This window comes from Thunnus thynnus, chromosome 19, assembly GCF_963924715.1.
Source record: "Thunnus thynnus chromosome 19, fThuThy2.1, whole genome shotgun sequence".
NCBI classification, from domain to species: domain Eukaryota; kingdom Metazoa; phylum Chordata; class Actinopteri; order Scombriformes; family Scombridae; genus Thunnus; species Thunnus thynnus.
The window spans coordinates 12564597-12592169 of NC_089535.1; the positions used below are offsets into that span (position 1 = coordinate 12564597).

Genomic DNA, 27573 nt, shown 5'->3' on the forward strand with positions numbered 1-27573 from the left:
GCACACTAACACGACTATTTAGTCCTAATGACACCTCAGTCACAACAGGTACACACACTGTCGACTGTTCTCTTCACGTCATGCTGAGCGTTGCACTTGTTTGCTCTATGAACCCTTGACTTATTTAACAAGAAAATACAAATACAAGGCCAACAGAACAAGTCCTCCATTGATAGCATGAGTGTGCTTTAAATAGCAAAATGACTTTTTTTTTTGCTGTATGCGAATGCGGTGACACTGGTGCTGAAGCCTCCAAGACAAACAAAAAGTTGTGTTTTTCCCTCAGCATACAGAGTGGAGGTGTGTATGAGTGTGTGTGTGTGCATATACTTATATGGTGCTTGCATGCCCACGTCTCACTGGCTTTTTGTGAAGTCCCACAATATGCCGACATTTCGCCACATGACAGTATCCTGCATCATATTTTCCCTCCACGATGCAGATGTTTGCTAGCTCATGTCTGCCATATATGTGAGCAGGCATACATACTGTAGCTTGGCATTGTAGGGTAGTGGAATAAGTCCTCACACTGGAGAGCATCCACTCTGGCTGTAAGGTCTATAAACCGACGCAGGGCAACGAGGTCACATAGTTAGAAATACAACCGCCATGTGAGTCACACAGTTCTCTTAAAAAGTCTGGTGGCTTGAGGTATCGTTAGAAAAGCACACAAGGCATTCATATTATAATAAAGTGAGATATGTATCAAGATAATTATCCAAATTATTTTGAATCTGCCAACTAATGAAAGCATTCATTTCAAACAATCATAGGAGCAGTGGATTTGTACAACAAAACTGGCATCTCCTGAGGCTTGAAATGTACTCCAAATCCAATTTGGCATGTTCACACAGGCAAAATGGTAGCTTTGGACCAAATTATGCTTTAAATACTGCAGCTTGTAGAGGCAATGACCAGCCGAATGTGTCAAATGTTTTCACACAGTCTCATTCATCATCTCACCACTCAACCAAAGTTGAAATATATCAAAAATAACATCTGATTATCTGCCTTTTCACACATGTTTCTGAGTGCTAGTTCCAGATTTAGTTCTTGGTTTTGTGGAGTTCAAGTCTCACATCTACTCGTGTCGTGTACTCTGTGATCTGCCATTGCAGCTCACAATCTCCTCCGATGGCAAATAAAAGTACACCACTAAACGAACAGACCGCGACTTACAGTGAGCGTACTTTTTATTTGCACACAATTTCAAAAGACAGGGATATAAAACTGGCTCAAGTTACAGCAGATAAACTCGTGGTTTGATGGTCTATTTGTCCATCTCTCAATGAGTGAACTTGATTGGTGTTAAAACTGTTAAATATTTGTTGTTCTGTCGCAGTGAAGTCTCACTGTTAGCCAAAGCTCTAATACTCTTTCTTTACTGGTATCATGTACACACAACAGTGTTCCTGTGCCAGTAGCTGAAAAATGAGACAACTGATCTTACTGGGATCAAGTGTTGATCTTATAAGTTGCATCAGTGCCAGTGGTCTGATGAATGCTTATTTCCAATGTTTTCAGTAAGTTTATGAAGAATAAAATTACAAAAAAAAAAAATTAGATTTAAAGGCCATCTTTACACAATTTACTCAGCTTTCCACCAAAGATCAATAAAATGTGTGGGCAAGAAACACAGTATCCTGAGTGCTAAAACAGACTTACATGTATTTTCATTGATGGCCAAATTTTAATGATTACCATGCTTTTGTCATGTTTATGGGCACTTATGTGAAAGATTTTGCCAGGGCAATCCTAATTTAATTCTTTAGAACTTCTCAATGTTTTTTTTTTTCTAAAGCCTATTTCATTACAGTACCATAGCCTACAAGCTACGTCATGAATGCCATTAACAGTTGGTGAATTTACTTTAATGCCTTCAAACTGCACTGTTGATCACAGTTGGTATGAAATCAGAAGTCTCTGATGTCTGTTCAAAAATGTCTGCAGATGAAGAGAGTTTTGCTGATGTGGCAGATTTCCCATTTTGGTTGTAAAGAAATCCATGTGAACCTACTAATTTAGTTCACTTCTAACAGCCAGTTTTCTTTTCAGACTCATTAAATCCATGTGTCTAATGAACAGCCTGTACCTCTCGCTCTGCTCTGTACTGGAACCTTACACTGGGCTCAAAGGAATAGTTTGACATTTTAGGAAATTTAGAGCATTAGGTGAGACGATTGATACCACTCTCATGTTTATACGGTAAATATGTTAGCTTAGCTTAGCATTAAAGCCTGGAATGAGGGTGAAACAGCTAACCAGCCTCTGTCATAACAAAATCCGCCAACCAGCACAACTGCTTTTGCCAAGAAATAGTTTGGCACATAACCCCATGTAAAACATTTCTTGAATGGATTAAACCAAATGAAATATAACAGTGGACCGCATATAAAGATGGACGTAGCGAGGTGTGATGTCACCCATTGGAGCATTGGAGCCGGTTTGAAGCCCAGAGTTGCAGCTTATGGTTGGCGTCATCTTTTCCGTTTGGGCTAACGTTAGCTACTTTAGCTAAATTGTGCTAACAGGACAGGTATCGCAGTCAAGTAACATTAAACTTACTCAAATATTGCGAGTGCAAGAAGCAGGTGAGCGAAGTGTCAATCACACCTGTCAATCAACACCCAACTGGCAGACATCAAAGCCTACTATAAGTCTTCAAATCTTATTAATGGAGCAATAATTTCCAAAATGACCACCAGCACAGTTATTAGAGAGCCCAAATTTAGCGATTGAGACCATAATATCTGAATGATCCCCTTCACGTTTCTACAGAGAAATTGACACTTTTTGAATGAGAGTCAATTGGAGTCAGTCCTCTTATGTAATACTCGGCAAGAGACCGAACAAGCGTATTTCCCAAAAAATCTGAACTACTCTTTCATTAGGGGATTCATTAGTCTATCTTGGCTGTTCAAAAAAAAAAGATATAAATCCATGGAGTTCAACATTCAAAGGTGCTTTCACCACTTACTTAACGCCTTCCAGCTTCACGTGTCTTTATGATAAATGGCATGGTATCAAATTCTTACAATCAATATAAATTTGACCAAATAGGTCAGTTTTATGACATTTTACTCCATAGTTAAGTATTTCATTGAGCCAAAATAGCTTTGTGAGTGCAAGAGAGAGAGAGAGAGGGAGAGAGAGACAGGATGGAGAAAGAGGGGCTGTTAGTTCATGAGCTGGTGGCCCATCTGGTTTGAGTTACTGAACCCCCCCCCCCCTTTCTCAATTAGACTCAGCATGATGTCAATAAAACGTCAGACTGGAGAAGCTATCACTTAAATTGGGCCTGTCAAGCACTGCTCTTTCCTCAGCATTCCAGCAGGGCCGATCGGTCTGAAATGATTTGTAGTTTGATTAAGGTTACCACAATGTGCCATTTCTGATTTGATTTGGGAACTTGCCTGCAAAACGTTGCCATGAAAGTTGTTTGCCTATTACTGGGGATATATATATACAGAGAAAATGGACTGAGGAACGAAAACTGATGCGGCTGAGTGAGAAATTAAAGCAAGAAATAAGTTAGTTTCTACTTTGAACTTTTATTTATTTTTCTTACAACAATTTTCCATGTCTTTCCTCTTGGTCCTTCGCAACATTCCTAGTGTTTTCCAAACTTTTGCCATCTAGCCTCCAGATTTATGCTTGAATATTAAACTTTATACAAGGGAGGTTTGAAGAAACAGTGGTGACATTTATGTTTCTTCTCTCTTACTGCAGAGTGAATTTATTAGGAGTTCCCTGGTTTCAGCGACGGGAGTTTCCCAACAAGACTGTATCCCCTCTCCTACAAACCATGGATCATCCTGCAGCGCCTACGTGCTTACATATAGGATTATTACTGTCATTTTATATCTCTGAATGGTTGCGCCAATTGCAGGCATGTTTCCAGACAGTCAATCCAAGGCCTTAAAAAAACAGCGATTCATGGAAAAGGTCACACATTCCCAACCGCTCCCAGTGGGAAAACAGGAGAGTCCACACCTTCTCAGGAACGCAGAGGCCTAGTACCCTGAAATCTGACAACAATTACCGCATGGATTTCAGCATATTATAATGCCAAACACTTTATCTGCAGACCTCCACTCGATAGTGCTCAGTCAGTCTGGAGATCATCAGCAGATGATGCGTATTTGGTAGTTCTAGCTGTAAAAGCGATCCATTTAAAGTATTCAAGCTTTAAGCAAATCTGCCGGAGAGCTCAAAATTCACATTACAGATGCTTAAAATTCCAAATGATATGCAGGCCCAAAGCCCTGTAAATCACACACTGCAGGTCTATGTCACTGAACCAGCAAGCCTCTATCACATTGCATCTCAAATTCCAGTGTGCCTCGCGAACATAAAGTTTTAATCAAGTGTTGTGAAAATGTGACAGCCACGGTTTAACAGCAGTGCAATGAGAGGATAGACGACCTATTAGCTGCCTCTGAATCAATGCCAGAGCGCTCTTTTAGGTCTAAGAATGCCGGCCATTGCCATAATTGCCGTGCAGCAGGGGTCTGATTTCTGGGACTTAAACTTTAATACTCATATGTTTCTATGGGAACCTCTCTAACATAGTAAAGATGTGGTCTTGGTGTACTGACAGACTATACACTTAGCTTTTATGGTACAAGCATGACTGAAAAGGTTTGTTTTAAATTAGATTGTTCTGTAGCTCTTCTGGAATATATACCGTAGATACAGGGGGTGGGCAAAATGATGTAAACATTTTAAGAAAGATAACTACATTTGCTAACACAACTACAGATGTGGGTCATATAAAAAGACTGATTAGCAGAACCATATGGAACAATATGATATAAATGTTCAACATATCCCTGCTGGCCAGTTTCCGCTTGTGACTGTGATACTTGTTGTTTGTTGCAGTTTGCCACGTTATCGTGATTTCTGAAATGATTTTGCCTACATATTTTTCTTTCCCTGCATCTGCAGTTTAGGCAAAATTAAGTTATTTTCTCTGCTGAAACTTTGAGAACTAACATCAAAGAGCTGATTGCCGGATGTCTTTTATAGCTAACAAGTTGCTGCTAACTGGCATTCAACCTTAAATGACCCATTTTCGAAGTGCTGTTTGTAAATGTGATTAAAGTACCGCAGGAATTAAGTCCTTCTCCATGTTTACATTATGATGTCTACACCCTGCGGGTAGATAGTACATGCAGCGTCTATTTTATTAAGGACACTGCCTTGTTTATGCAGACGGCTCAACCATTTGGGCAGTGAGTCACATTTCAATAACACAATAAGTATGAAGCATGAAAAACCTGGTGGAGGGCTTCAGAAACTGAATGTTCAGCTCACACATTGTAACATGTCCAAGATTACCAATCAATTTATTTGACTATTTCACAATCTTTTGATTATTTTTCCATTCCTAAACCCTACACGCAACTAAGGTTGAATGTATTCCAACATCATTTTTATTATTTTTAGTATTTGAGTATTGCAAAAGCTTTCAGTTTGATATTGCATGGATTCAAAACAGCTATTTCCCTCGTGAATTGCCTTGATTTGCGCTTTATTTCATCATATCTGAATATTTGAATCATCCCTAAATGTGAATCTTCCTTTTTCTGTCACTCCCAGTTTACCATAAACTTCGACTCCGTCAGTGTCATAGCAAAGCACCACCATTACACTAGTTTTAACATTAAATATACTGTATACTAGACAAACAATCAGTGGTATTATATGTATTTAAACAAAATTAAGGCTGACATAGTCTGCATGCACATCATTTTAAATGACATGTGTCCACTGTAGATGTAGAAACAATGAAAATCAGTTAAACATAACAGTCTATGATGTGAGGCTGGTACTAATTTTGCTGGTAGTGAGGTTAGTGCAGATTGAGACATGACCTAGTCCAAGTTCTCTGTATGTCAACAAGGTGAGCTCATGGGAAGTCCCTGATTCTCCCATGTCAGAAAGACAGAGAAACACATTCTCTCTAGCTCTGGCAGTCTAGTCCCAGGCCTTTTCTTTTTAGAGGCTTCTAATCCTGGCGGGTCCCTGGCCTGACGTCACAGGGCCCTCCCCCCACCCCTCTGTCTGCTGATGTGCTGTACCCACACTCTCATTTCCTCCGCAGCTCACGAACACCAATCTCCGCTCTGGTCTTTTTAGCATCTGACGTCTGAGCATCTGATTAAGACACTGCCTCATCTGACGCCCTGGCTGGCTGAGAGGGTTAAACTCTGAAAAAGAGTGAATATGTGGGCTGGTATGGGTATGAGGCAGCCAACCAAGCTCCATCTCCTCCCCTCAGTCACTCACTCTTCCCCACTTCCCCTCTTGTATGTCTCTTATACGGCTGCCTGAGATTCATCATGTGACCAGGAAGTGTGGCTCCCCTCCACTTCCCCTCCTGACAGAAAGGAAATATTGTAACAGAGGGGGCCGGCGCTGGGCTCTGTTACGTCGCTGGTTAAAAATAACTGGCATATTTAAGGCTGCCGAGGAATCCCAGGGCAGGCAAAGGCTGGACAGCCTGCCGCCCGGCAGGAGCTCTCTCCTCCTTCTCGGTCTGTTTCTCGCTGACTTCTCCCTCTGTCTCCCTCCTCCTCTAAACCCATTTAACTTTATACACAAGACCCTGCAACACAACTATAACCACCATCGTTCACCTCAACCACATTTTTTTACACCAGTGGAAGCCCACCACTAAATTATATGACGTGATGAAAGCACAGTGTTGGTTGGTTGCATCCCAGCCTGGCCGCAGCTCTGTCCAGCTATAAAGGCTTGGCTGGAATTGTCCAAACAAACAGCCTCCCACTGACTCAGACCTCATCCATATGCATACCATCACACAGCGAAACTGTCAGCCAGCCCCGTCTGTTAACACAGTAGCCCTATGGAAAACAAATACAGATCTATTTTGCAATAAAAATGACCATAACCAATTCCCGTCACTGTGATGATTTACTGTACGCTCTGCTTGCTGTTGGACGTCTGGACCACAGTAACAGGTGTGGTGAAATCTAGGGGAATAAAAAACTGTGTTGAGCTGAACACTATGTAGGACTGGATCCATCAGGTGTTTTATATCTTCTTATCTAAGTACTTCTGTTCTAAAAGGACTTTTGAAAGGTCTGATTGACTGTAATAATAATAATAATACACGCTAAAGTGCATCTACAGTCAACTCGCATAATTTGTAACGTCAATGTTCTTTCATGTATGTATTAGTTATGCAAAATGATGAAAATAAAACATATTTCAATAATCAGACATCCTAACATGTTGTAGTAGAGTTGAAACGATAAGTCAATTCACAGAAAATGAATCTGCTATGAGAATCAATTCATTGTTTTTAGTAATTATTAAAGCAACAATGACATTTGCATTCAAATTCCACTGCCTCCACTCTCTCAAATGTGGTGATTTACTCGTTTTCTCTGTTTTATATAAAGCGATTTCAACATGACATCATGGACTCGGAGGGATTGGGATGAATGTTTCACTATTTTCACGTTTGTGACATAGAATAAATGATTAACCGATTAAGAGAATAATTGGCTGATCAGCTGATCATAAAAATAATTATTAATTGCAGCCCTAGTAGTTTGTATCATAAGTTGAAGGATTTTAAATACCCGATCAATGGCATGGTGTTCATTATTGGTTTTTGAATTCATTGAATAGTTGCCTGAATGGTTGTTTATGATCCTTAGAAAACACTAAAACTATGGCTAAAGGATGATTTAAGTGGTGGACATTAGATGAACTGACACGTTTTATTGCAAATATTTTTTTACTTGACCCACAGAGCTTTTTTTGAGCCAGTGAAGTCTAATTTTATCTGAGATGGAGAATTATGATTCCAAACTAAAACATTACTATTCATGTCTTAAAACACTGCAGTACCAGAGGAAAGGATTATTATAATTAGACCTGCAGTCTGTGCCATGTTGCCGGTGCTGTTCAAAGATAAACAATCTAAAATTCATCTGAACCTTGCTTCTTTTTTGGCTTTGCATTGGGTGACAAAACAGAAAAAGCAGAAAAACCACCGCTAACATAATAGTTTTTTAGAGCTAATGTGAGCTGTAGTGGAAGGAAGTACAGCAGTGAGAATCAAGAAAGTTTGACTCGGCTTTCAAGAATTAAGGAAAGAATGAAAGCTATTTTTTAATTACTGAACAGCATCTGGAAGAGAGCGGTGAAAACCTCAATATCTGGAGTTATAATCCGCTGGTACTCATATTCACTTGGGCTCTTTCCAGGAGGGGGGAACTTGACTGAGAGACACCGATGGAAACCATGTCAGTCAAGCCAATAAGAGCTGTGCAGTTGAGTTATTTGACTATTCTACAGAGCTCCCCTGGGATCAACTGAGAAAAAAAAAAGATCCATGTGTAAAGCTGTACCCTCAGTTTAGAAAACCGTGCTCTCGGATTCATAATCCATGCCCTCGAGTTACAAATCCATGCCCAAGGAATTGTAAACCACGCCCTAAAATGTTTTAATTATTTTTAAATACTATAATTATAATGATATTATTAATTGTATTATATTTTTTATTTTTAAATATCTAAATTGTCTTCACCGTGTTTGATGCTTCATAACTGGATAAGCAGTAAATGGAAGCTTCTCACATTGTTGTGACACAAAGTTCGGCTAACAAGTAGGCCGGGGAAGCTAACGTTAGCTGTTTCCCGGCTAGCCTCAAACTGAAAGGTTGGTTTTGGAGTGAAAAGCACAATAAATATGTTACACAATGAAAACTGTGAAACGTCCAAAAGTTGTTTGAGCGCATGGATTGAAAATCCACAGTTTACAATTCCATGGGCATGGATTCGTGATTCGAGGGCGCGGATTATGAATCCGAGAGCACGGTTTATAAAGCGATTTCTACACTGAGAGTACAGATTTACACATGGATCTTTTTTTTTTTTTTTTCTCAGCTGACCCTAGGGGGGGCCCTGTTCTGTTCACACTCTACGCTCTATTTAATATCAATGTTCACAACTGTGTGATCCGATTATCAACTGTTTTTGATCTCGATGTGAATAGTAGCATGACCCACAGATTACGTCAACTGTACCGTGACTGTTTTGGAAATACTGAATGACTAACCAATCGAAACTCTCGGAACAGCTGAGACAAACACCCGAGTTTACCTTTAAAACTGCATTATTTTGAATGTGCTTCTTCAGGTGGGTGTCTACACTTGATCCACACCGAGAGATAACGTTGTCAGGACACATGAATAAGAGGAAAAAGTTACACTTCTAAAGTACCGAATTGGTACACAAAAGCTATCCATGTTGATACAATAACATTACCTCAATCTCTCCACATCTGATTCTTGCAATTATGTCACCTTCAGGATAATGTCAATATCTGGAATTATGTTACACTTGAGATGATTCATCGTGGGCAGGTTATTGCAGCTTACTCGTTTATATTCCACGCACTGTAAGTGTTGCATTAACATATTTTATACAAGCAGTAACAAGAGTTACTAAACCACCATGACTTCATTGTGTCAGGAAAAGTGCACAGTGGTGTCATCTTCTCTTCCTTTATCTCTTTTTTTTTCTCTGTTCCTCCTCTCTGTGTCATTATTGCAATGCAAAGCACCTCGGTTGTCAAAGTCAATCCTTTGTTTTCAGGATCATTTTCAAAACCATTATCTCCCACCATAAAGAATATATAATGACTATAATGACATGAGTCCCATTGTGTTCCTACCTGCTGTAGGAAGCAAGAGTTCAAAAACAAGAGATGTAGTACAGATATTGTAGATTTAAAGACATGAGTCCTCACCATGCAAATGCAGAAGTATTTCAAAGAGAATACACCATATTACTGTTTGGATAAATATAGATTAAGTATCTTATTGTTCGTATATCAAACAATAAATCATAAGCTGTCCAACAGGATACATTTTCTATTTACAATGTTCCTGTGCTATTGTAGTCTCTATTTTTCCCACCAGTTTTTGTTTGCTAACCAAAGTAACGTGCATTCACGCAATTTAGAACTTTGAATTAAGAGACCAACAGACACTTAGCCTACAGTAAATGTGTCCTGTTGAAGTGACGGCATGTTTGTTGACATGCCTAACGGACAAGATCCTGATGCAAGCAGGATCAGTGGCAACTGCTTTGTTTGCTCTTGCACTGAACTCTTGAGTCAATGTGTCTAATTATGTCGGATAGAGAGGCTTGTGTTAGCTCGCTAGCTCTGAGCAAACACTGCCTGAACCCAATTCAAACTCAGCTCTGAACAGTTCTCAACATTTTAATGTTCCCAGGTAAGTCTTACTCATCCAGAATTTTCATTTGTTAAACTGTTCTTTGTGGGGTTTTTACGCTAGTGGAAAAGAATGTGAAGGCAATAGAGATATTTAAGTATAGATAAGCTTAATTAGGGTTACTTGCCATAACATTGTAATAGGTATATAATTTTGTATTCAGATACCTACCTGTGTTATTATTATAAATTACATTAGTCTGACATTCGTGTCAAGACATTAAAGTGTTTAAGACGGCTATGTATAATATGTCTACTATGCATATGTGGGTATACTGTATATTTATAGTATAGACTACATGTGCTACGTAAGCTAATTGTAAATTGGCAAAAAAGTAATACAAAGAAAAACAAAGATTAAATGTTCTTTTGCACATGCATGTACAGTATGTGTTGTGGGTTGGCTGCTGCTATTGCAATCCCAGGATGTAATGTAAACCCAACATATGGGAGCATTTTGCATAATTACCTATAGGCTACTTACCTGGTACAGTGCTAGTACTGTATCTAGTGTAATTTTTGCCTCCAATTTATACAAGTGGAGCAATGACAGATGGATTATTTGATAAATCAGATAAGTACACCTAACTTTCAGCCTCTTAGTGTGAGTTTTTTTTTTTTTTTTTTTTAAAGGTTGCTAATGATGCTAATGTAAACTTTTGAACATCCAGGTGATGCCCTCGCCTGCAGGTGTCCCTCCTCCTTACATAGTGAAATAAAAGTCACAGTCATTCCCATGTGAGCCAGACTGAAAAGATGCGCCTGTTCGCCCACATTTCACACGAGTAGCAGCAGTAAGGATAGGTACGGTTGCTATGAATACAAACAAACCTCTCTCTCTCTTTCTCTCTCTCTCTCTTTCGCTCTCTCTTTCTTCCCCAGCTCGTCCCAGCCTCCCCTCCTCCCCCCACACGTGCTCCCTCCCTCGCGCTAATGTTTTTCCGTGCTTGTTGCCGGGCAACGAAGGCGTGTCCAGCTCCAGTGATTTAAGGATACCTCTCACGCGGTTTTTCTCAGTCCTTGCCGGTCCCTGCATGGCAACAGGCGCGAGGGATTCCCCGCGTACGTCGCCACTCTGTCTTCCCGTTCAAAACTGCTTTAGCGTTAAAAAAAAAAAAAGAAACAACAACAAAAAAACCAAACAAAATCTGTCTGGCTGCTTCTACCCGGCGCGCCCAGCGGCGGCAGCATGTCCTGGAGCACAGTATAACGCGCGACGCGGAGCAGAAACTTTAAACCCGGGGATATTTAACCAAAACCCAGTGCAGTCACACCGAAGAGCAGCTGAAAGGACGCCACTTACACATTCTCATTGATGAGGTGCGGACCCTGAGAAACTTTTCAATAACTGACATCTTACTGGTGAACATTATGGACTATATCAGTCGCTTCCTCGGGATCTCTCTACAAGGATTTACCATATTTTCTGTTTAATTGCAGGCAGCCTCCAAATGACGTCGAGATGGCTTTAGGTGGGACTCTTCTGCCATCCATATCCACGTTTGCCAGCGGCCCCACTGTCAAGAGCAAATCCATAGGAAGTGCCAATTTAGTGAGTAGCCTGTGGTCACTTCTTCTTTTACATACACATGCCAAATAACCATCAAATAATCTGTGAGGGGGGGAAAATATCTAGCCTGTGCAGTTTATATTTACAGTGTTTTCCAATGTGTCGCTCCCCATGTTATTATGGGAACAGTCAGGGTTTGACACTGGGCTCTACTGGGGCGTGCACCAGTTTACATAGGCTGGCTACTCCAGGAGGGTTTTCTGTGAATGGGGAGCACATGGGCCACTACACAACTCCAAAGAAAAAACACTGTAAGTTAATGTCCAATCTGATGCACTTGTTTACTTTAATATTAGGCTGTTCAATAGGCTGCACAAATTCTTAGAATTACGGCCCACTGTTCCTTCCTCCATCAGAGAAATATTACCTACCTACGCCTCAAGCTCTCCGGTGCGATTTCTTTGTGAGTAAGAAAAATCTGTATTCTAGGAAGTGCTCTGTGCCAAGGACACTTGCTAAACTAGACTTAGCTCAGTAGCTGAGCTGTCATAATAATCTCTTCCCCTTATAGATCCAGGTTCCGTTCTCCTTGAAGCATTAACTTCTACTGAAACTGATGTCTTAAAACAGATTATTCAAAACAAGCTCTAATTTTAAGTAGGACAGGGTAAAGTCAAGGGTGATTTACTTGTCTGTTTTTTTCCAAACAGTAAATTACACAAACAAGTGCAGTCATAAATGCCTCTGTAACTTTCCTCTAGAGATGGAAGGAGGAGTTGTCCCATCTTAAGAGACCCAGTGTGCCAACTGGAAGCAGCTGCTCCGACCCAGACCATCCCACTGCCACCAGCACAACAAGCCCCAGCATGTCCAAGAAAGACGTAGAGCTAGACCTGGACTTGGACTACGACTTCATTCTCTCTAACTCCATCCTGCAGCAGCAGCAGCAGCAACAGCAGCAACAGCAGGAGGAGGCCATGGCATGCGGCTCTGCACAGGGCCTGTCTCCTTCCCCTGGCTCTTTCTCCTCATCTTACCCTCTTCCTTCCCCTCCGGGCACAGCCAGTGAGCTGCTCTATACCATCCCAGACATCAGCGACGTCTCGCCCTCTGGAGGCTTTGTGGCAGAGCTAATGAGACCCGAGCTTGACCCGGCATACCTCCACCCCACCAGCCTCCACGGCAAGTTCGTGGTCAAGACAACGATGGACATGGGAGAATACAGCCAAGGCGTGAGCGTAAGCAAGGCCTGCGTTACTGCTGTGACAGACCCAGCGCTTTCACGTGCCTCGCCATCCTTTACATGCCACAGGATAAAGCAGGAGAACCCCAGGAACTGCACCCTCTCGCAGCCAATAGACCTACACCTGGCTGGGGTAAACTCCCAGGGCCGAGGGGGCCAGCAGCGCCCTGGCCACTTGGATCTACATGGCTTCCCAGTTGGAGGGAGGTCCATGACAAGCAGCAGGTTATCCTCATCCTCTTCCCTCTCCCCAGACCATCCTCTGAGCCGGGAGCAACAGGGGCTAGGCCACCCTCATTCTCAGATTCCTCTACCTCCCCAGGGATACCACCATAGCTCCCCGCAGGGCTACACCTCCTACCCTCAGCCATCTTCCATGCAGTACCAAGGTTAGAGCACATTTCTTTTTCACATAATTCAGAGTTACTTTATATACTTATAATCTCTTGTGGCCACTGGTTGCAATAACTCAGCGGGGAAGAACGTGTAATTTAAATTCTGTCCATTAGTCAAAGCAAATATATGCATACATTTAGAACAGACTAACAAAGAACAGATTAGTCAACAGGAATACAAAATGAAAGTCCATAGTCTATTTAAATACATCTTATACAACCTTGAGGGCTTTAATTATACCCCAAAAGCCAGTGGTTCAAAAGGAATAAAACCTACAGCCCATGGCCTTGGACAACAAACCTCTCTTGTCATCATAAAGTTAAGTCATGACCAGATGTTGAACAAAGCATCCAGATATTTTGCTGTTTTCATAGGATGAGTGTTATGTTGATTGCGCAAAAAACTGTTGCGCTAAAGTACTAGTAAGTCTTTTTCAAAGCGGGATGTTTTTCATACAAGCTTTTTATGTTATTTAAGAATAACGCAGGTGTTTTTTTTAATTGTATCTTTACGCTAATGACAGAAAAAGTACTTTATCGGCCTATTAAATGATCTTTTTACCAGATCTAGCAGAATATGTGACATCATTACGCTGTGGGATCTCTGATTTATATACACACATAATATTATTCTCTATACATATTACTGTGATAAGGTACAACGATGAAGAAAGTGATATTTGATTCTTTGACCCCACAGAGTCCCTCATGATCTCCAGTGGGGACTGCTTGCCAGAGGAACCGAAGCCTAAACGTGGAAGGCGCTCTTGGCCGAGGAAGAGAGTCGCCACACACACATGTGACTATGTTGGCTGTGGGAAAACCTACACAAAGAGCTCCCACCTCAAAGCACATCACCGGACACACACAGGTATGTAAACTGTATGTTGAAGTTGTCTTTAAAGTATTTTTGTTATTCCTTTAGTTTTTTGTGCCATTTGTATCTGGTTTAAATTAAATAACGTCACATGCAAATAGCTTTCTATGTTCTCATCGAGAGGCATATTACTGGTTTTTATTGTTGCTAATAACTATTTAAAACAGTTGTTTTAACACTTCCATACTGTTTTTATTGTTCAGAGCTTATTAATATCTAAAACAACAAGTCTGTTGCACATTATGTACCAACACAGAGAATAATAGAGACATGAATGGGGTTTAGATGGGGTAGGGGAGTTGTTTGGCAGGTGCAGTGAAACAGGTTGATACTGATCCCTGTTCAAACACAAAACCCAGGCTGATTAGCTTGGCCTTTATACACTAGCTGCAGGACAGGAAGGACCTCTTTTTTCCTGGAGGTGGGGAAGGTTGGGCCATTTTAACCTCAGGGCCAATGCTAACTGCTCCATGTGTGTATTGTGTTTCCATCAAAGGGGAGAAGCCTTACCACTGCGACTGGGAGGGCTGTGGTTGGAAGTTTGCACGTTCGGACGAGCTCACACGCCACTACAGGAAACACACAGGCCACCGGCCATTCCAGTGTCAGAAATGTGACCGGGCCTTCTCAAGGTCAGACCACCTTGCTCTTCATATGAAAAGACACTTATGAGACCTGCTTGGAGGAACTGAGTGGATGGCGGTGGATGAAGGCTCTAGAAAAATATACGTATATGTTAGTGAAACCCTGAACAAACTTGTGACCTACACTTTTAAAAAACCATAATTTGCCTTCAAGCTGTTGTTAAGCAACAAGACAAGCTGTGGTGTTCACGGCAAAAAAAGAGCATTTCTCCCTCAAGAGCCTAGAATTTCTCTTAAGACTGATCCCGTCTTCACACATGGCGCAGGTGACTCGATGAGACCTCTCAGTCAGGGTTGTAAACTTTTATGAAAGGGACAAAACTGGAATTTGTCTTATTTATCCGACAAAACTTGGAGGACCAGGTGCCAACAACTTTTAACTGGAAATGTATTTTTTGTCAGGGAAACCAGGAGCAACAGACAAACATCTCCGGAGGCCTTCTACCAGCAACATGCCATTATAGGCTCTGTTAACTACACACTGTTCAAAATACTGTATTAATAAATACATATATATTTATATACACATTTCACCTGCAATGCCATTAATTTCAGGTACATTGTTAATTTATATAGAGTGGTGCTCAGTGACTCTAAAGAAGGTTTTTTTTTGTTTTTTTTTTAAAGAAAAGGTACCAAAGATTACGGAAAATATACAAAAGGGTGAAAAACTATGAAAAAGTGCCATATGGTTGTTTGTGTGTTTCTTGGAAACCTCTCTTACACAATCTGACTTAAATCAGGTGAACACTTCACTTTTGAATGGTGATGGCAATCTTCAATGCACTGCAGCTGCAAAGTGCAATAATTTATATGAGACATTCATATTTTTGTATTGAATGAGTAACTCTGAACAAAGATTTTTTTGTTTATAGCCAAAATATGTAATATAATCTCGAATTTTGTACATTTGTAAATAACAAACATTTTGTTATTGTTTTGTATTTCACAATATAATAAAATGTATTTGAAATAATAAAACAATGATGACCTTTATACTCTTCTACTATATCTACAACATTATTATTCACTTCATTGGAAACAAAACAACAAAAAAATCATGATGACACTCTCAAGTAAGCGTTACTCACATTAAAAATGACAGAAAGCAGAGGCTCCATGAACATCATTAGTTACAGTAATTGGAGATTTCCATGGTGGTGTAATGGAGAAGCACATTTAAATGGCAGCAATAGCTCACAGTCACTCCCCCCCTTGCTCCCCCGATAATACTCAGATTGCCGCAGGCAAAGTAACACAATGTTGCTGTTAAAAAGATTTTTAAAAAATACACTCCCACAATGTCGTGTTTCCATGGGGTTCTCTTTCCAACTGTCAGCGGGGAAGAATGGGAAGGACAGCCGAGTTGCTGGCTGACATTCAAGTGTGACACCAAATCTGACTGCCACTTTCTGCTGGAGCTGGAGCTCTCAGGTGCACAATATGAATGAAACCCATAGAGAAGCTATAGTGAGATAGCGTCTTGATATGTGTATCTACTGTATCTATCTACATGCATTTTTCATTAATTTTATTTATTTCATTTATCACGTTCACATACTGGACTGGATTCACAGTAAGATACATTGTGTTTATGTTCACTGATTTTTTTTTTCATGTTTTTGGTTCATTTGGTTCCCGAAACTTGAGTTCATGATGCAGTTTAATTAACATATGGTGCCTAATTTTGTAAAAAAAATAAGATAGCAGTTCTGTTTGGTAAGTAATCAAACCTTTAAAACTGATTAGTGTGTGATCACCGAATGTTCTCTTATAAATTAATTTAAAAAATGACATCTACTTCACGTATGGCAACATCATAACCTTGTAAAACATATTTTAAAATTCATATGAGCAAAAACAAGCAACAAAAATGATGAATTACATTATGTTGATAGTAACAAAATCTTCAAACAACATAAAAAGCCCATGTTTTGAATGAAAGCAATACGTGTATCCATAAAAGTCGCATGTCGTCCAAGTCTGACTATTTACATATTTAATTTGTCTTTAGAAGTTGAACTGTTGTAACAATTTATTCAAATGTTGTAAAAAGGCTTTAGATATTGACACAGGCTGTGTTGACATTGTTGACTTTTAGGTGCATGTTGTGGTCTATTCTGCCCCCTGTAGGTTAATTTGGGTTAAGCACACTCAAGACTAGTTTATTTATAAATGGAGCAGTATGGAGGCTGCCTTTTTTGGAATGTGTAAAATTGAAAGAATTAAATTAAAACTTTATTTAAAGAATAAAAAAAATTGCAACTTACTAACAAGCCTGGGGTAAGAACAGTGAAATAAAAGGAGCGGACTGAATGATTCTGATAAAGCACATAAAAATTAAAACAAATCATAAAGGCAAAGCACTCGGGTTAATTCACACTCTACGTTCAGGTTTGCACACAGCCACACACCAGGCACACAAAAGGCTTTCATTTTTCTTCAAAACTTTATTTTTTTTTTCCTGTAAAAATGACAAGTCATTGCAACTACACCCTACCACATGTATGTTAACTATATACATGTAAGAATGCTCTGACATATGCCTTCCAGTTCAGACTTATCTTGTGTCTTTTACACAGCTCTCGCCTACAATCCTGTTGCTTCACATGCAGATGAGGGATGTTAAATAGAAAAAGAACCAGTGCCGTTCATGCTGCTTCTTTGTAATTTTTCTATCTCCAACTTGTCAACTTGAAAAAGAAAACAGTAAGAGTGCATGTATACTGACATTCCAAGCCATATTGATTTTCCTTAAGACAAAAACAAACAAAAAAATAAAATCACATTGAACTTAACTAAAGTAATTATAAAAAAATCAATAGCACACAGGTGATTTCTGATGCAACGTTATTGTACTTTAATTGTTCTTCCGTTTCAAACTGATCAAAAACAACAGCCTGTCTGTGTGTACACCAGCTGATAATGATCCAGTGTTATTAAGAGAGGTGAATGTGGAAGTGGTGAATAAAACTTGTGTGAAATGTAAAATGTGTGTTGAACACATGTATCCGATATCAGCAATCAAAAAGTAGAGGAAGAAATATGAAAAAAAAAAAAAAAAAAAAAAGTCAAAATTAGAATGGCTCTTTTAATCATCGTCGAAATTCTGTTGTAAAAGGAAGTTTGCAGCCAAGTTCTCGTTCTTCTCACAAGCAAAGTAGGCTTGTATAACAAGTCCCTCTGGAAATCCTAAGGCTTTTAGCTGGAACGGGAGAGAGGAGAGTTGCAAATTAGCCAAACGATACTCTAATAAGCACATCACAATGTGTGATTCATGTTAATCAGTCTCTTGTTATGTAAAGAATAAAAAATCAAAGTGAGGATTTTCACAACATCATCAGAATAATGATAATGATAATAATATCCCTGTACTTTTTGTTAACTTTGAACTGATGGGAAATGTTAAGTGTGTTCCTGCTCACCCTCTCAATGGCCTCTTTCTCCTGTGGTGTGACCTGGATATAGCTCATGTGACCTCCGCCGGGTGGATCACCTCCCATCCCTCCGGCTCCCCCAGCTCCCCCTGCTCCTCCCGCTCCCCCTGCTCCGCCTCCACCACCTACCGGTACGGCTTCTGGGTTAGGCTCGTTGAGCATCTGGATGAACTGCTCTTGGTGGTTGCTGATCTCCTACAGTGGTAAATGAACAGTTTAGGCACGACTGCAGAAGCATAGGAGCTGTTAATTGTTGCTTGGTATTTAAACAAAAAAAAAAAGCCAAAAACTGAAACAACAACAGCATAATTTCAGGTTATATATTTGGTTTCTCAGTGGAGTGAAAGAAAAACACCAGTTATGTGAAATATTAAAGGGATACTCCAGTGATTTAGTATTGCATTTCCATAAAGCTGGGGGACTCTCAGGAGACAGACTTACAAAAGAATAGTTGAAAAAGCTACAATTTCCATAATGCAACTCAATAGTGTTTTTCATTAGACCCCTCATTACTCAACTGTCAAAGGCTCCTCTTAGACGAGTGAACTGAAATTCAAGTGTAAAATTTGTGGCTCCAATGACTCTGATTAAACCAGAAACATATTCCATCAGAAATGTGTCAACACATCCACACCTACGGCAACATTCTTGCCGTTTAACACGTATCAAGCTCTGCGAGTGCTTTACCTGCAACAGCTCGGGGTTTTCTCTGCCAATCTCCTGCAGCAGGGCAGGAAGCAGGGCGGCATTCTGCTGGATCAACTGTCGCATCACGTGAAACTGGGGCTGATTTCTTAGGAAACTCAGAGGGTTTCCTGAGAGGATGAAATATGAGCCGGAACGTGTGAGAAGCCAGGCGCAAAAAAAAGACAGACACAGAAGGATAATTACAGAAACAAACATTTGCTTATTGATTCCGCTGCAAATACGCAGAGAGTACGGCCCTCTTACCTCCCCCAGCGCTTGGTGAAGAGCCAGTATTAGCAGGGACGGTTATACCGCCTGCAGACACAGCTGGAGCTCCGCTCACTGGAGGCACGACTGCATCAGACCCTGTTGCATGGGCCTGATCTCTGCCTGGGATACCCTATAAGAAAAGCCATGAAATACAACATTTTAAAAAATGCCAGATATACTGTACAAGCTGTACAAAGATAACTTTGTGTGATAGGTTTGTGGGTTAGATCATGTCATGTACACATTTTAGGAATTCTGATTATTCAGGAAGCATCTTAAATGTTTTTGAGAACTGGTTATGATGGTGGAAGATTTGCATAAACATGCCATGTCTGGTAACAAGTGAAGTAGGACAGTTAAAATTCCTACATTTCAACACATTGCCCAACCCCAAGGCTATGCACCAATCCAGCACTTTGATCTAAGACACATTTTCTAGGGTTCTTACTGTGAGCAAGTACTCCACAGCTCTGTCTGGGTTGTTGAAGCTCGCTCTCAGAGCTGCTACCACCTGCTCCCTCTCGTAGCCCATGAGCATCATCTCAGTCACCATGGCGTCGTATGATGGGCCTGTCACTAAAGGAACACACCAGACACACAAGTGCACTTTAAAGAGTGGGACTAACTCGTCTGTGAACTTTTATTTTGTCAAGAACGTCACTGTGCTTGGCCAGATCTAAAGCCATTTCAGAAAATTAGGAACTTTGGTCCAATCATGTCCTTATAATAAATGACCCAATATTTGCAAATTAATGTTAAGTACAGTTTTAGTATTGAACATAAAACTGTGAATCATTTAATTTAAATCACAAGTGTAAAACTGTCAGGACCACCAGAAAAGTAGATCCTACGACTGTGGAAAACAAATAATCTTTAAACGTACTTGTGTGTGTTGCCAAGGCAATTTAATGAAACAAAATAACAGCATACAGTTAAAGTTATTACTATGACAGCATAATAAACAAAACACTGCATCTGTTGAGCATAATATTAATACATAACAGGGGAAGACACATATAGGAGTTTAGCATACATCAAGGTAAATTTCTCTACTGTGTACAATAAAAACAAACAACCTGCCTCAATTACTGAAAAGTGACATTAATGGCTACATCAGTCATTATAATTAAGACTAATAGTATTTGCTCTGAGCATAGTAATATTTGCAAAGTTAAGAGCTTGTGGCCACTGGGAACTGTGGGATGATGTTTTTGCTGAGCTGTTGTATTGTTGATTAAGATATATTGATGTCAGCACGCCATGGGTATCCACAAAAAAACATAGGTGGGCCGAACTGAACCAATATCCCAGATTCACACACACAAAATTATGTATACCAATGCAGCCTTACCTAGAGTTGAAACAGCCTCTTCAACTAAGTTTGTGTTTGTTGAAGCCTCAGAGCTTCTGCAAAAGAAAACAGACCTTGGGTGAGGCATGATCTGCACGTCACTGCTCAAAGCAAGACACACTGAAATCAGAGAGATAGTTAAAGACAAACATCTACCCATCTTTACCCGACAGGGGTGGAAGGTGGGTCGGCGGTTGTGGACTGCCTTTCCTCTGGTTTGTCATCTGTAGAGACACGCTCTGTTGGGTTGTCCGAGCTGGAAGATGAGGCGGGAGGTGCTGCGGGGGCTGTAGTGCTGGGAGCTGATGTGGCAGGTGAAGGCTGAGAGGCAGCTGAGGTCGTTTTAGGCTGCAAGTCAATTTTTAACAAAACATAAAAATATGTAGCTTGTCCAATAGCACTTGACAGTACTCATTTGCTTACCAACTGTCAAATGTTAATTTTGGGCTGTCTGTCAGCAGCGATAACACTGTGAGCTACTTTTTCCTGTGTTCAACAGCCTTGATAGACATAAGTGGTTCGCAGTGGAAAGTGAAGGTTACCAAATGTAAGCATGGTTCAGTTTTTGCTCATACTCATAACACTCAAAAAAATCTGTTCAACCAACACACAAACTGCCATTTATTAAAACTATTTCTAATCTCCGAACCTTTGTCACCATGACGACCACAAAGTTCTTCTCATCGATTTTGTATTCTTTGATGGCTGTGTCATCGCTGAGGATTTTACCTGGTAAACAAAAAAAAAACAAAACAAAAAAAAACAGAAAGATGAGTCACAATACTACTGACATTACCTGCCATGAACTCTGAAACAACACACAGTGATCTAACAATAGACAGTGTCATATTATATCTTTGAATAGAAGGTTGTTGAGCTGATCTGCTAAATCTCTTGCTTTTGTCCCCGTTTCTGGTTCTTTTTGCTATATTGTAAAGAACTGCTTTTGTTGTGTGTGTGTATATATATATACATATATATATATACATATATATATATAGGTCAAGAAAACCCAACTGTCCAAAATGCTATAATATGCATATACAACATACAGATGGGTGGCAAATTACAGGAAAACCAACATAAAGTGTCTTAGTAAGGTGTTGGGCCACTGCCTGACGCCAGAACATCTTCAGTGCGCCCTGGCATTTATTCTACAAGTCTCTGAACTCTACTGGAGTGATGAACACCGTTCTTCCAAAAGATATTCCCTCATTTGGTGTTTTGGTGATGGTGGTGAAGAGCGCTGTCCAACACATCAGTCCAAAATCTCCCATAGGTGTTCAACTGGGTTGAGATCTTGTGACTGTGAAGGCCATAGCATATGATTCACATCATCAACATACTCATCAAACCATTCAATGACCCCTCGTGTCCTATGAATTGGGGCATTGTTCCTGGAAGAGACCGCTCCCATCAGGACAGAAATGTTTCATGATAGGATAAAGGTGATTAATCAGAACAACTTTGTATTGGTTTGCAGTGACCCTTCTCTCTAAGGGGACAAGTGGACCCAAACCATGCCAGCAAAATGCCCCCCACAGCATAACAGAGCCACCAGATCCTCTCACTGTAGGGGTCAAGCATTCAGAGCGTTCTTCAGCGTTCTCTTGGTGTAACGCCACATATGCACTCATCCACTTGTCAGACCATATTGCTTTCCCCCCCCCCACATCTCTGTAAACCAGTGCCTATGATTTTTGCACCACTGAACTCTCAAATGTGCATTCATCTTTGTAATGAGGGGTTTATGCACTGCAACCCTACTATAATATCTCTCTCTATGTAATTGCCGACAGACTGTTCTCGCTGACGCAGTCTGATCACGTACTGCCTTGACATTCTCAGTCACCTGAGGAAGAGTTGCTCTTCTGTTTTTCCTTTACACTAATGCATAAGCATCACAGTCATCAAATGTGTGCTGTCAGCCACACAGGGCTGAACGATTAATCAATTTTGTTCAGGCTGCAGTGTAGGTAGGAAGGTCTCTCTCTCTCTCTCTCTCCCTGTGTGTGTGTTTGGTTATGTTTGCTTGATGTCTTCAGTGTGGTTTTTGCTCCTTTGTCTTTTAGATATTATTGTTTGACAGCACTTTGAGATGCACTTTTTGCATGATAAGTTCTACATAAATATTAATAATTGTTATTATTATTTAATGTATTATTATTATTACAATTATTATTACTTGTTTTATGATTTGTTTTTCTTATTGTTGCTGATTGTATTGCTTTCTGTGAAGCACTTTGGAAAAAGAAGACTGCACTGACTCAGGCACAGCAAGAGTTAAATCTGCCGGAGCACTCGTTGATTACAGAGTGTCCCACAAGATGGGACTCAAGGGGTATGAGGGTATGGGAGCAGAGCAAGGCCTCGTCTCAGGTTCTGACTGAAGACAGGAAGACGAGTCCCCTGGTCCCTACTTGGCAGGACACAGAGGTCCTTGAATCAATCAACAACGCCCTGCGTCCTCTCCAGGGGTTTACAGATGCCCTCTCTGGTGAAGCGTATGTAAGCGTGTCATACCTAAAGCTAGTCCCGCATCTCTTGAGAACATCAACTCTGGCTAAAAATGACGAGGACACTGACCTTACCAAGGCAATAAAGTCAAGAGCCCTTGGCTACATGGAGGATAAATACAGTCTTCCAGCCACACAGGAGCTTCTGAACATCACTTTGTTCCTTGATCCAAGATTCAAGATTAACTCCATAAACGCAGACAATGTCCCAGACACCACAGAGTGTGACTTCACAAGAGTGAAGACTGAAATGGAACAGGTGGCAAGAAAGGTAACCTGTCTTGTTTTTATGTGTAGTTTAGCGAATACAAGATGCCACATTCAATATGAGTTATTGTATTTTTATTAAACTGATTGGCAATTTTTTGAACTTTTCCATAACATGCCCAGTTGCTCTGAACTACATCACATTGCAAAACTTAACAGCTCTCATCTCTGTGTTTTGCAGAAGAGTGCTTGTGTCAGCACCATAGATGCCGTGCTTCAAAGTGCAGCAGAGGCAGAGCCATCCACTGTGAAGAAGAGAAAGCGGTCATTAGGCAGCTTCTTTAAAGAGCAGCGCTGTGCCCCCCTGCTTCATCCCCTGTGCAGTTAAGAGGATGCCATGGACGCTGAGCTGAACAGCTACCTGATGATGCCTCCCATTGATAGAGAGGAAGAGCCCCTGGCCTGGTGGAAGGTATGCAACGTTAACTTTCCGATGCTGAGCGAATCGGCTCGCAAATTCCTGTGCATACCAGCCATGAGTTCACCGTCAGATAGACTGTTTAGCGCTGGGGGAAATGTAGTCACATGTCAGTGTTCAAGTCTGAAACCAGCAAATGTTGACATGCTGGTTTAATTGTCAAAAAAATCTGTAAAGACCGCAGTGAATGTTGAGAAGAAGAAGAGATTTCAGGAAAACAAGTGTTATGTAAGGCTTCTGTTGTTTGGAGACTGTGTTTTGTTCTGCAGTTGATCATAAAGTGGCAGCCTTGGTGAAAAAAAATGTTCAAAAATTAAAATGCTGGTTATCAGCAAATAAATGTCTCAGTTGAATGTGCAATATTTGGATATTTTGTGTAACATTTATATTCCTATTTCTATTATTATATTTATCACTTTTTTGAAAATTCTGTGGTTGGTCAATCTGTAAGCTAAATGCTGGATATCAGTAAATAATGTTCCATTGATTACAGAATGTGCAATATTTAGATGATGCTCCTGAGCGAGAGGTGAAAGAGCTACCTATTTCAATGTCAGATACTGTTTACACAGTTTTTTTTATTTATTATTATTACTTTATTTATTCAGCTTAACAGTGACAGCTTTTGTGATAATTGTTTTCCTTTATTTTGTCACCTGTCTGTATATAAACAGTGCCTATAAAATGTATTCAACGTCCCCTGGAGTTTGTGATATTTTATTGTTTGAAAACACAGAGTATAGTGGTATAACTAGGATTTTTGAGACTGACAAAAATCATATTTATTGCTTGTTTTTTTCCCCCCATGTTCCCCAAGCGTTATCTTAATGCACCTTATGAAAGACAGATAACTGCAAAGCCTATTTAAACAAATGGTGGTAAGCAGGTCATGAAACACTTGTGCTTACTCAAGCTGCAACCTTTGCAGTTATAATCTGGCAAACGTTTTCATTTGTCTGACAAGCAGACATTCTCTTAGTCAGGTTTCTTGCTACGGGCATAGTCAAGCAGGAGAAAAATCAATAAATTGCATTTTCCTGATCCTGTTTAAAGGCTGGTTTATATCTTTTTTTTTTTTAAATATAAACACATGAGTAGTCCCCTTTTTAAATTCCCAATAGGGCTGGAATAAACTTATTTTCACTCTTTATAAATCTTCCCATCATTTTTCAATTTCAGTTGTTTGGTCTATAAATCAAAAAACAATGAATGGCCACCACATCATCAAATGTCTTGTTTTGTCTGACCAACAGTCCAAAACTGAAAGATATTCAATTAACTATGACGTAAAACAAAGAAAATGCAGCCAATTCTCAAATTTCAGAACGTGAAACCTTCAAATATTTGCCATTTCTGCTTAACAAAGACCTACAGGATGAACTGATTATCAAAATGATTGCAGATTAATTTTTTTGTCAACTGACTTATCGACTCATCAACTGATCATTGCAGCTCTAATTTTCAATAATGAGAAGTTATGAATAGGGCTGTCCCAAGGCAAACTAACGGAGGGGGGGATCCAGGCAGGATTTGTTTGACTGACTGATACTGTCTATTATTAAACTCAACCTATTTCCAACATTCGTCAGTTTACTCAGAGTGTGCCAGCTGTCAAAAATGCCACATTGTGCTCCTCTAAAACACTGGATCGGCACGGCCGTGTGAGCAAGGGAACTAGGAGAGAACCATCAAAGCAGTAAACAGCAGCCCGTAGTTTCAATTATGTGTCAGCATGGAGCAGCAGGAGATGTGAGCAGAGCTGCTGCTGGGAAGAAAAAAAGGAAACTTTGCCTTGATTTCTGCAGTTTTGCTGGAGATGTACCACACCTTGTGCTCAGTATTTTTTCATGCTGGGTTATAAGGGAAGCTGTCAACTTTTCTGCCACAATATAGCATAAATACTACAGTGAACCATTAAAGGGAAGCTGTGATGCAGACTATATTTTCTTTGTATTCAGCTGGCAAATATTTAAAATTTGTAATAATTTTAATGTAGGCCCACTTTAGGCTACATGCATTGGGTATCAACTTGTAGCACAGAACCACATTTCAGGCGTTCAGACCAATTTAGGCTCCTTATGACTGTACAGAATACCACATGCACACATCATCTCATTATGAATCAGAAGAAACCACCAGCATGAAGGCAAACTGTTGGATATAGCTTGATTATACATATCTACACCCACTCATCAAGGTGACAGCAAGGGCTGGAAAGTGAGAATAAACGTCCATTTCAACAGTAAAATCACTGGATAGGTGCTTACTGTCTGAGAGCTATCAGCATCACAAACGTATTGCACTTAACAGTGTAACAAGCAATTAGATTAACATCCAATAAATAAATAAAATACAACATTAGGGCAGCTATCTGGTAGGAAATTCTAAATGTTTTATCTAATCTAAACAGTAAACCATTGATCAACTGAAAATAAAAGTAGATTTTGAATGCATGGGAAAGAAATGATAAGCTCTTATCAAGAAATGGGAGGATTTAAGTTGGGTTAAAACAATAAACAGCCTGTAAACATACCAGCATATATCAGTTTCTGTCCAGCAACTGGAAAATTGTCCTTTCCCTTCTCCTGCTCAATCCTCTCCTTTAATGTCGTCACCTGTGGAAGAATCGTGACAATTTTCCTGATCCTTGCAGAAAACTAGTATATAAAATGAATAAACTTTACAGCCACCATTTAGCCCACCCCCTGAGTGTATGACACGAATAAAGTCCAAAGTGTGCACCATCATAAAATCCATGTGGTCAGTGTCATGATGAAGAGACACATGACACTTCTGCATTCCTGAGACAACTAAGCTAACTCAAACGGAATACAAATTACTCACTCGGAGCTTAAATAAAACCTCAAGCCAGTTCATAAAATGAAATTGTTAGGCTAGTCGAAAGTAAAAGTGAACGGTTGGCGTTAAATTAGCAAAATTGAAAGTTTTATGAAACTGTAACGTCACAGTTGCTATCAGTCCTCAGTAAGAACGACCGTTAGTTTTTATTTCTTCGTTCAGCTAAACGCTATAACTACATTTAACAACGTTAATTAGCTTCTACTGCCCCCATTGTGCCGCTAATTTAGATTTTTATTTCACAGAAAATTAACAGTGTTAATTACTCATAACACGCTAGTTCACAACAGTAAAAGCTAAAGCTAACTTTTCATATTCTTCCCCCCATCTGGAACCTTAAGTGGGCTACGTCTAAAAGCTGATACTATTAACTACTTTTCTAACGGATATTTAATAAATGAAGCTAATCTGTCTGAAGTTCCGCGTCAAACGTGAGCCACATTATCCTGAATCTAAATCTATCTAAACCCAATCACTTATTTTAAAGCACTCCTAGCAATAGATCGTTAACTTTGAAAATAACTAAAATACTTCGATCCAGGACATAACCGACTCCCACTTCACCACCCCTCACAAATGCCATGGTTCCCAACTCTCACCGTCTCCTCTTCATCGATGTCGATTTTGAACGTCTGCTGCTGCAGGGTTTTCAAAGTTATCTGCATATTGGCGACAGAGATTTATCCCCGGCCCTGGTTGAAACGCTGTAAATCCAACTTGCAAGAATCTTTACTGTTTTCGTTCGCTCATTACAAACTGTCAGCCGCCATGACTTCTCGCCTTCTTCTTCTGTGTTCTGTAGGTAAGCTACGGCGCTTCTT

General features: G+C 40.1%; 2 protein-coding genes across 3 annotated transcripts; one reads left to right on the top strand and one right to left on the bottom strand.

Annotated features, from left to right (window-relative positions):
* Positions 1–11244: 11244 nt before the first annotated feature.
* klf4 (Kruppel like factor 4) lies at positions 11245–15568 on the top strand. The gene is made up of 5 exons (XM_067573517.1): positions 11245–11598; positions 11719–11830; positions 12550–13420; positions 14127–14297; positions 14800–15568. Exons 1-5 carry the CDS (start codon positions 11594–11596, stop codon positions 14973–14975), a joined length of 1335 nt encoding a protein of 444 aa, XP_067429618.1. The 5' UTR covers positions 11245–11593; the 3' UTR covers positions 14976–15568.
* A 2215-nt stretch (positions 15569–17783) lies between these two features.
* On the bottom strand, positions 17784–27559 carry rad23b (RAD23 homolog B, nucleotide excision repair protein). 2 transcript variants are annotated; one of them, XM_067573519.1, is made up of 10 exons: positions 27352–27559; positions 26427–26508; positions 21342–21421; positions 20859–21040; positions 20693–20745; positions 19790–19917; positions 19336–19471; positions 19072–19199; positions 18373–18579; positions 17784–18152 (listed from the first exon to the last, which is right to left on the bottom strand). In XM_067573519.1, the coding sequence occupies exons 1-10, from the start codon at positions 27415–27417 to the stop codon at positions 18039–18041; spliced, it is 1176 nt and encodes a 391-aa protein (XP_067429620.1). In that variant the 5' UTR covers positions 27418–27559; the 3' UTR covers positions 17784–18038. The 2 variants fall into 2 exon arrangements, with proteins under 2 accessions (XP_067429620.1, XP_067429619.1); XM_067573518.1 differs by having other exon boundaries at positions 20693–20748; positions 27352–27558.
* Between the last annotated feature and the right edge of the window lie 14 nt (positions 27560–27573).

Bases quoted from the DNA above. Each gene is read 5' to 3' on its own strand.
- klf4 (XM_067573517.1), top strand. The intron at 11,831-12,549 runs GTGAGTAGCCTG...ACTTTCCTCTAG, and splicing joins CCATAGGAAGTGCCAATTTA to AGATGGAAGGAGGAGTTGTC. The intron at 14,298-14,799 runs GTATGTAAACTG...TTTCCATCAAAG, and splicing joins ACATCACCGGACACACACAG to GGGAGAAGCCTTACCACTGC.
- rad23b (XM_067573518.1), bottom strand. From the start codon at position 27,417: ATGCAGATAACTTTGAAAACCCTGCAGCAGCAGACGTTCAAAATCGAC. The intron at 21,422-26,426 runs GTATGTTTACAG...TTTGTTTACCAG, and splicing joins ACAGAAACTGATATATGCTG to GTAAAATCCTCAGCGATGAC. The intron at 21,041-21,341 runs GTTCGGAGATTA...ATTGACTTGCAG, and splicing joins TGGTCGTCATGGTGACAAAG to CCTAAAACGACCTCAGCTGC.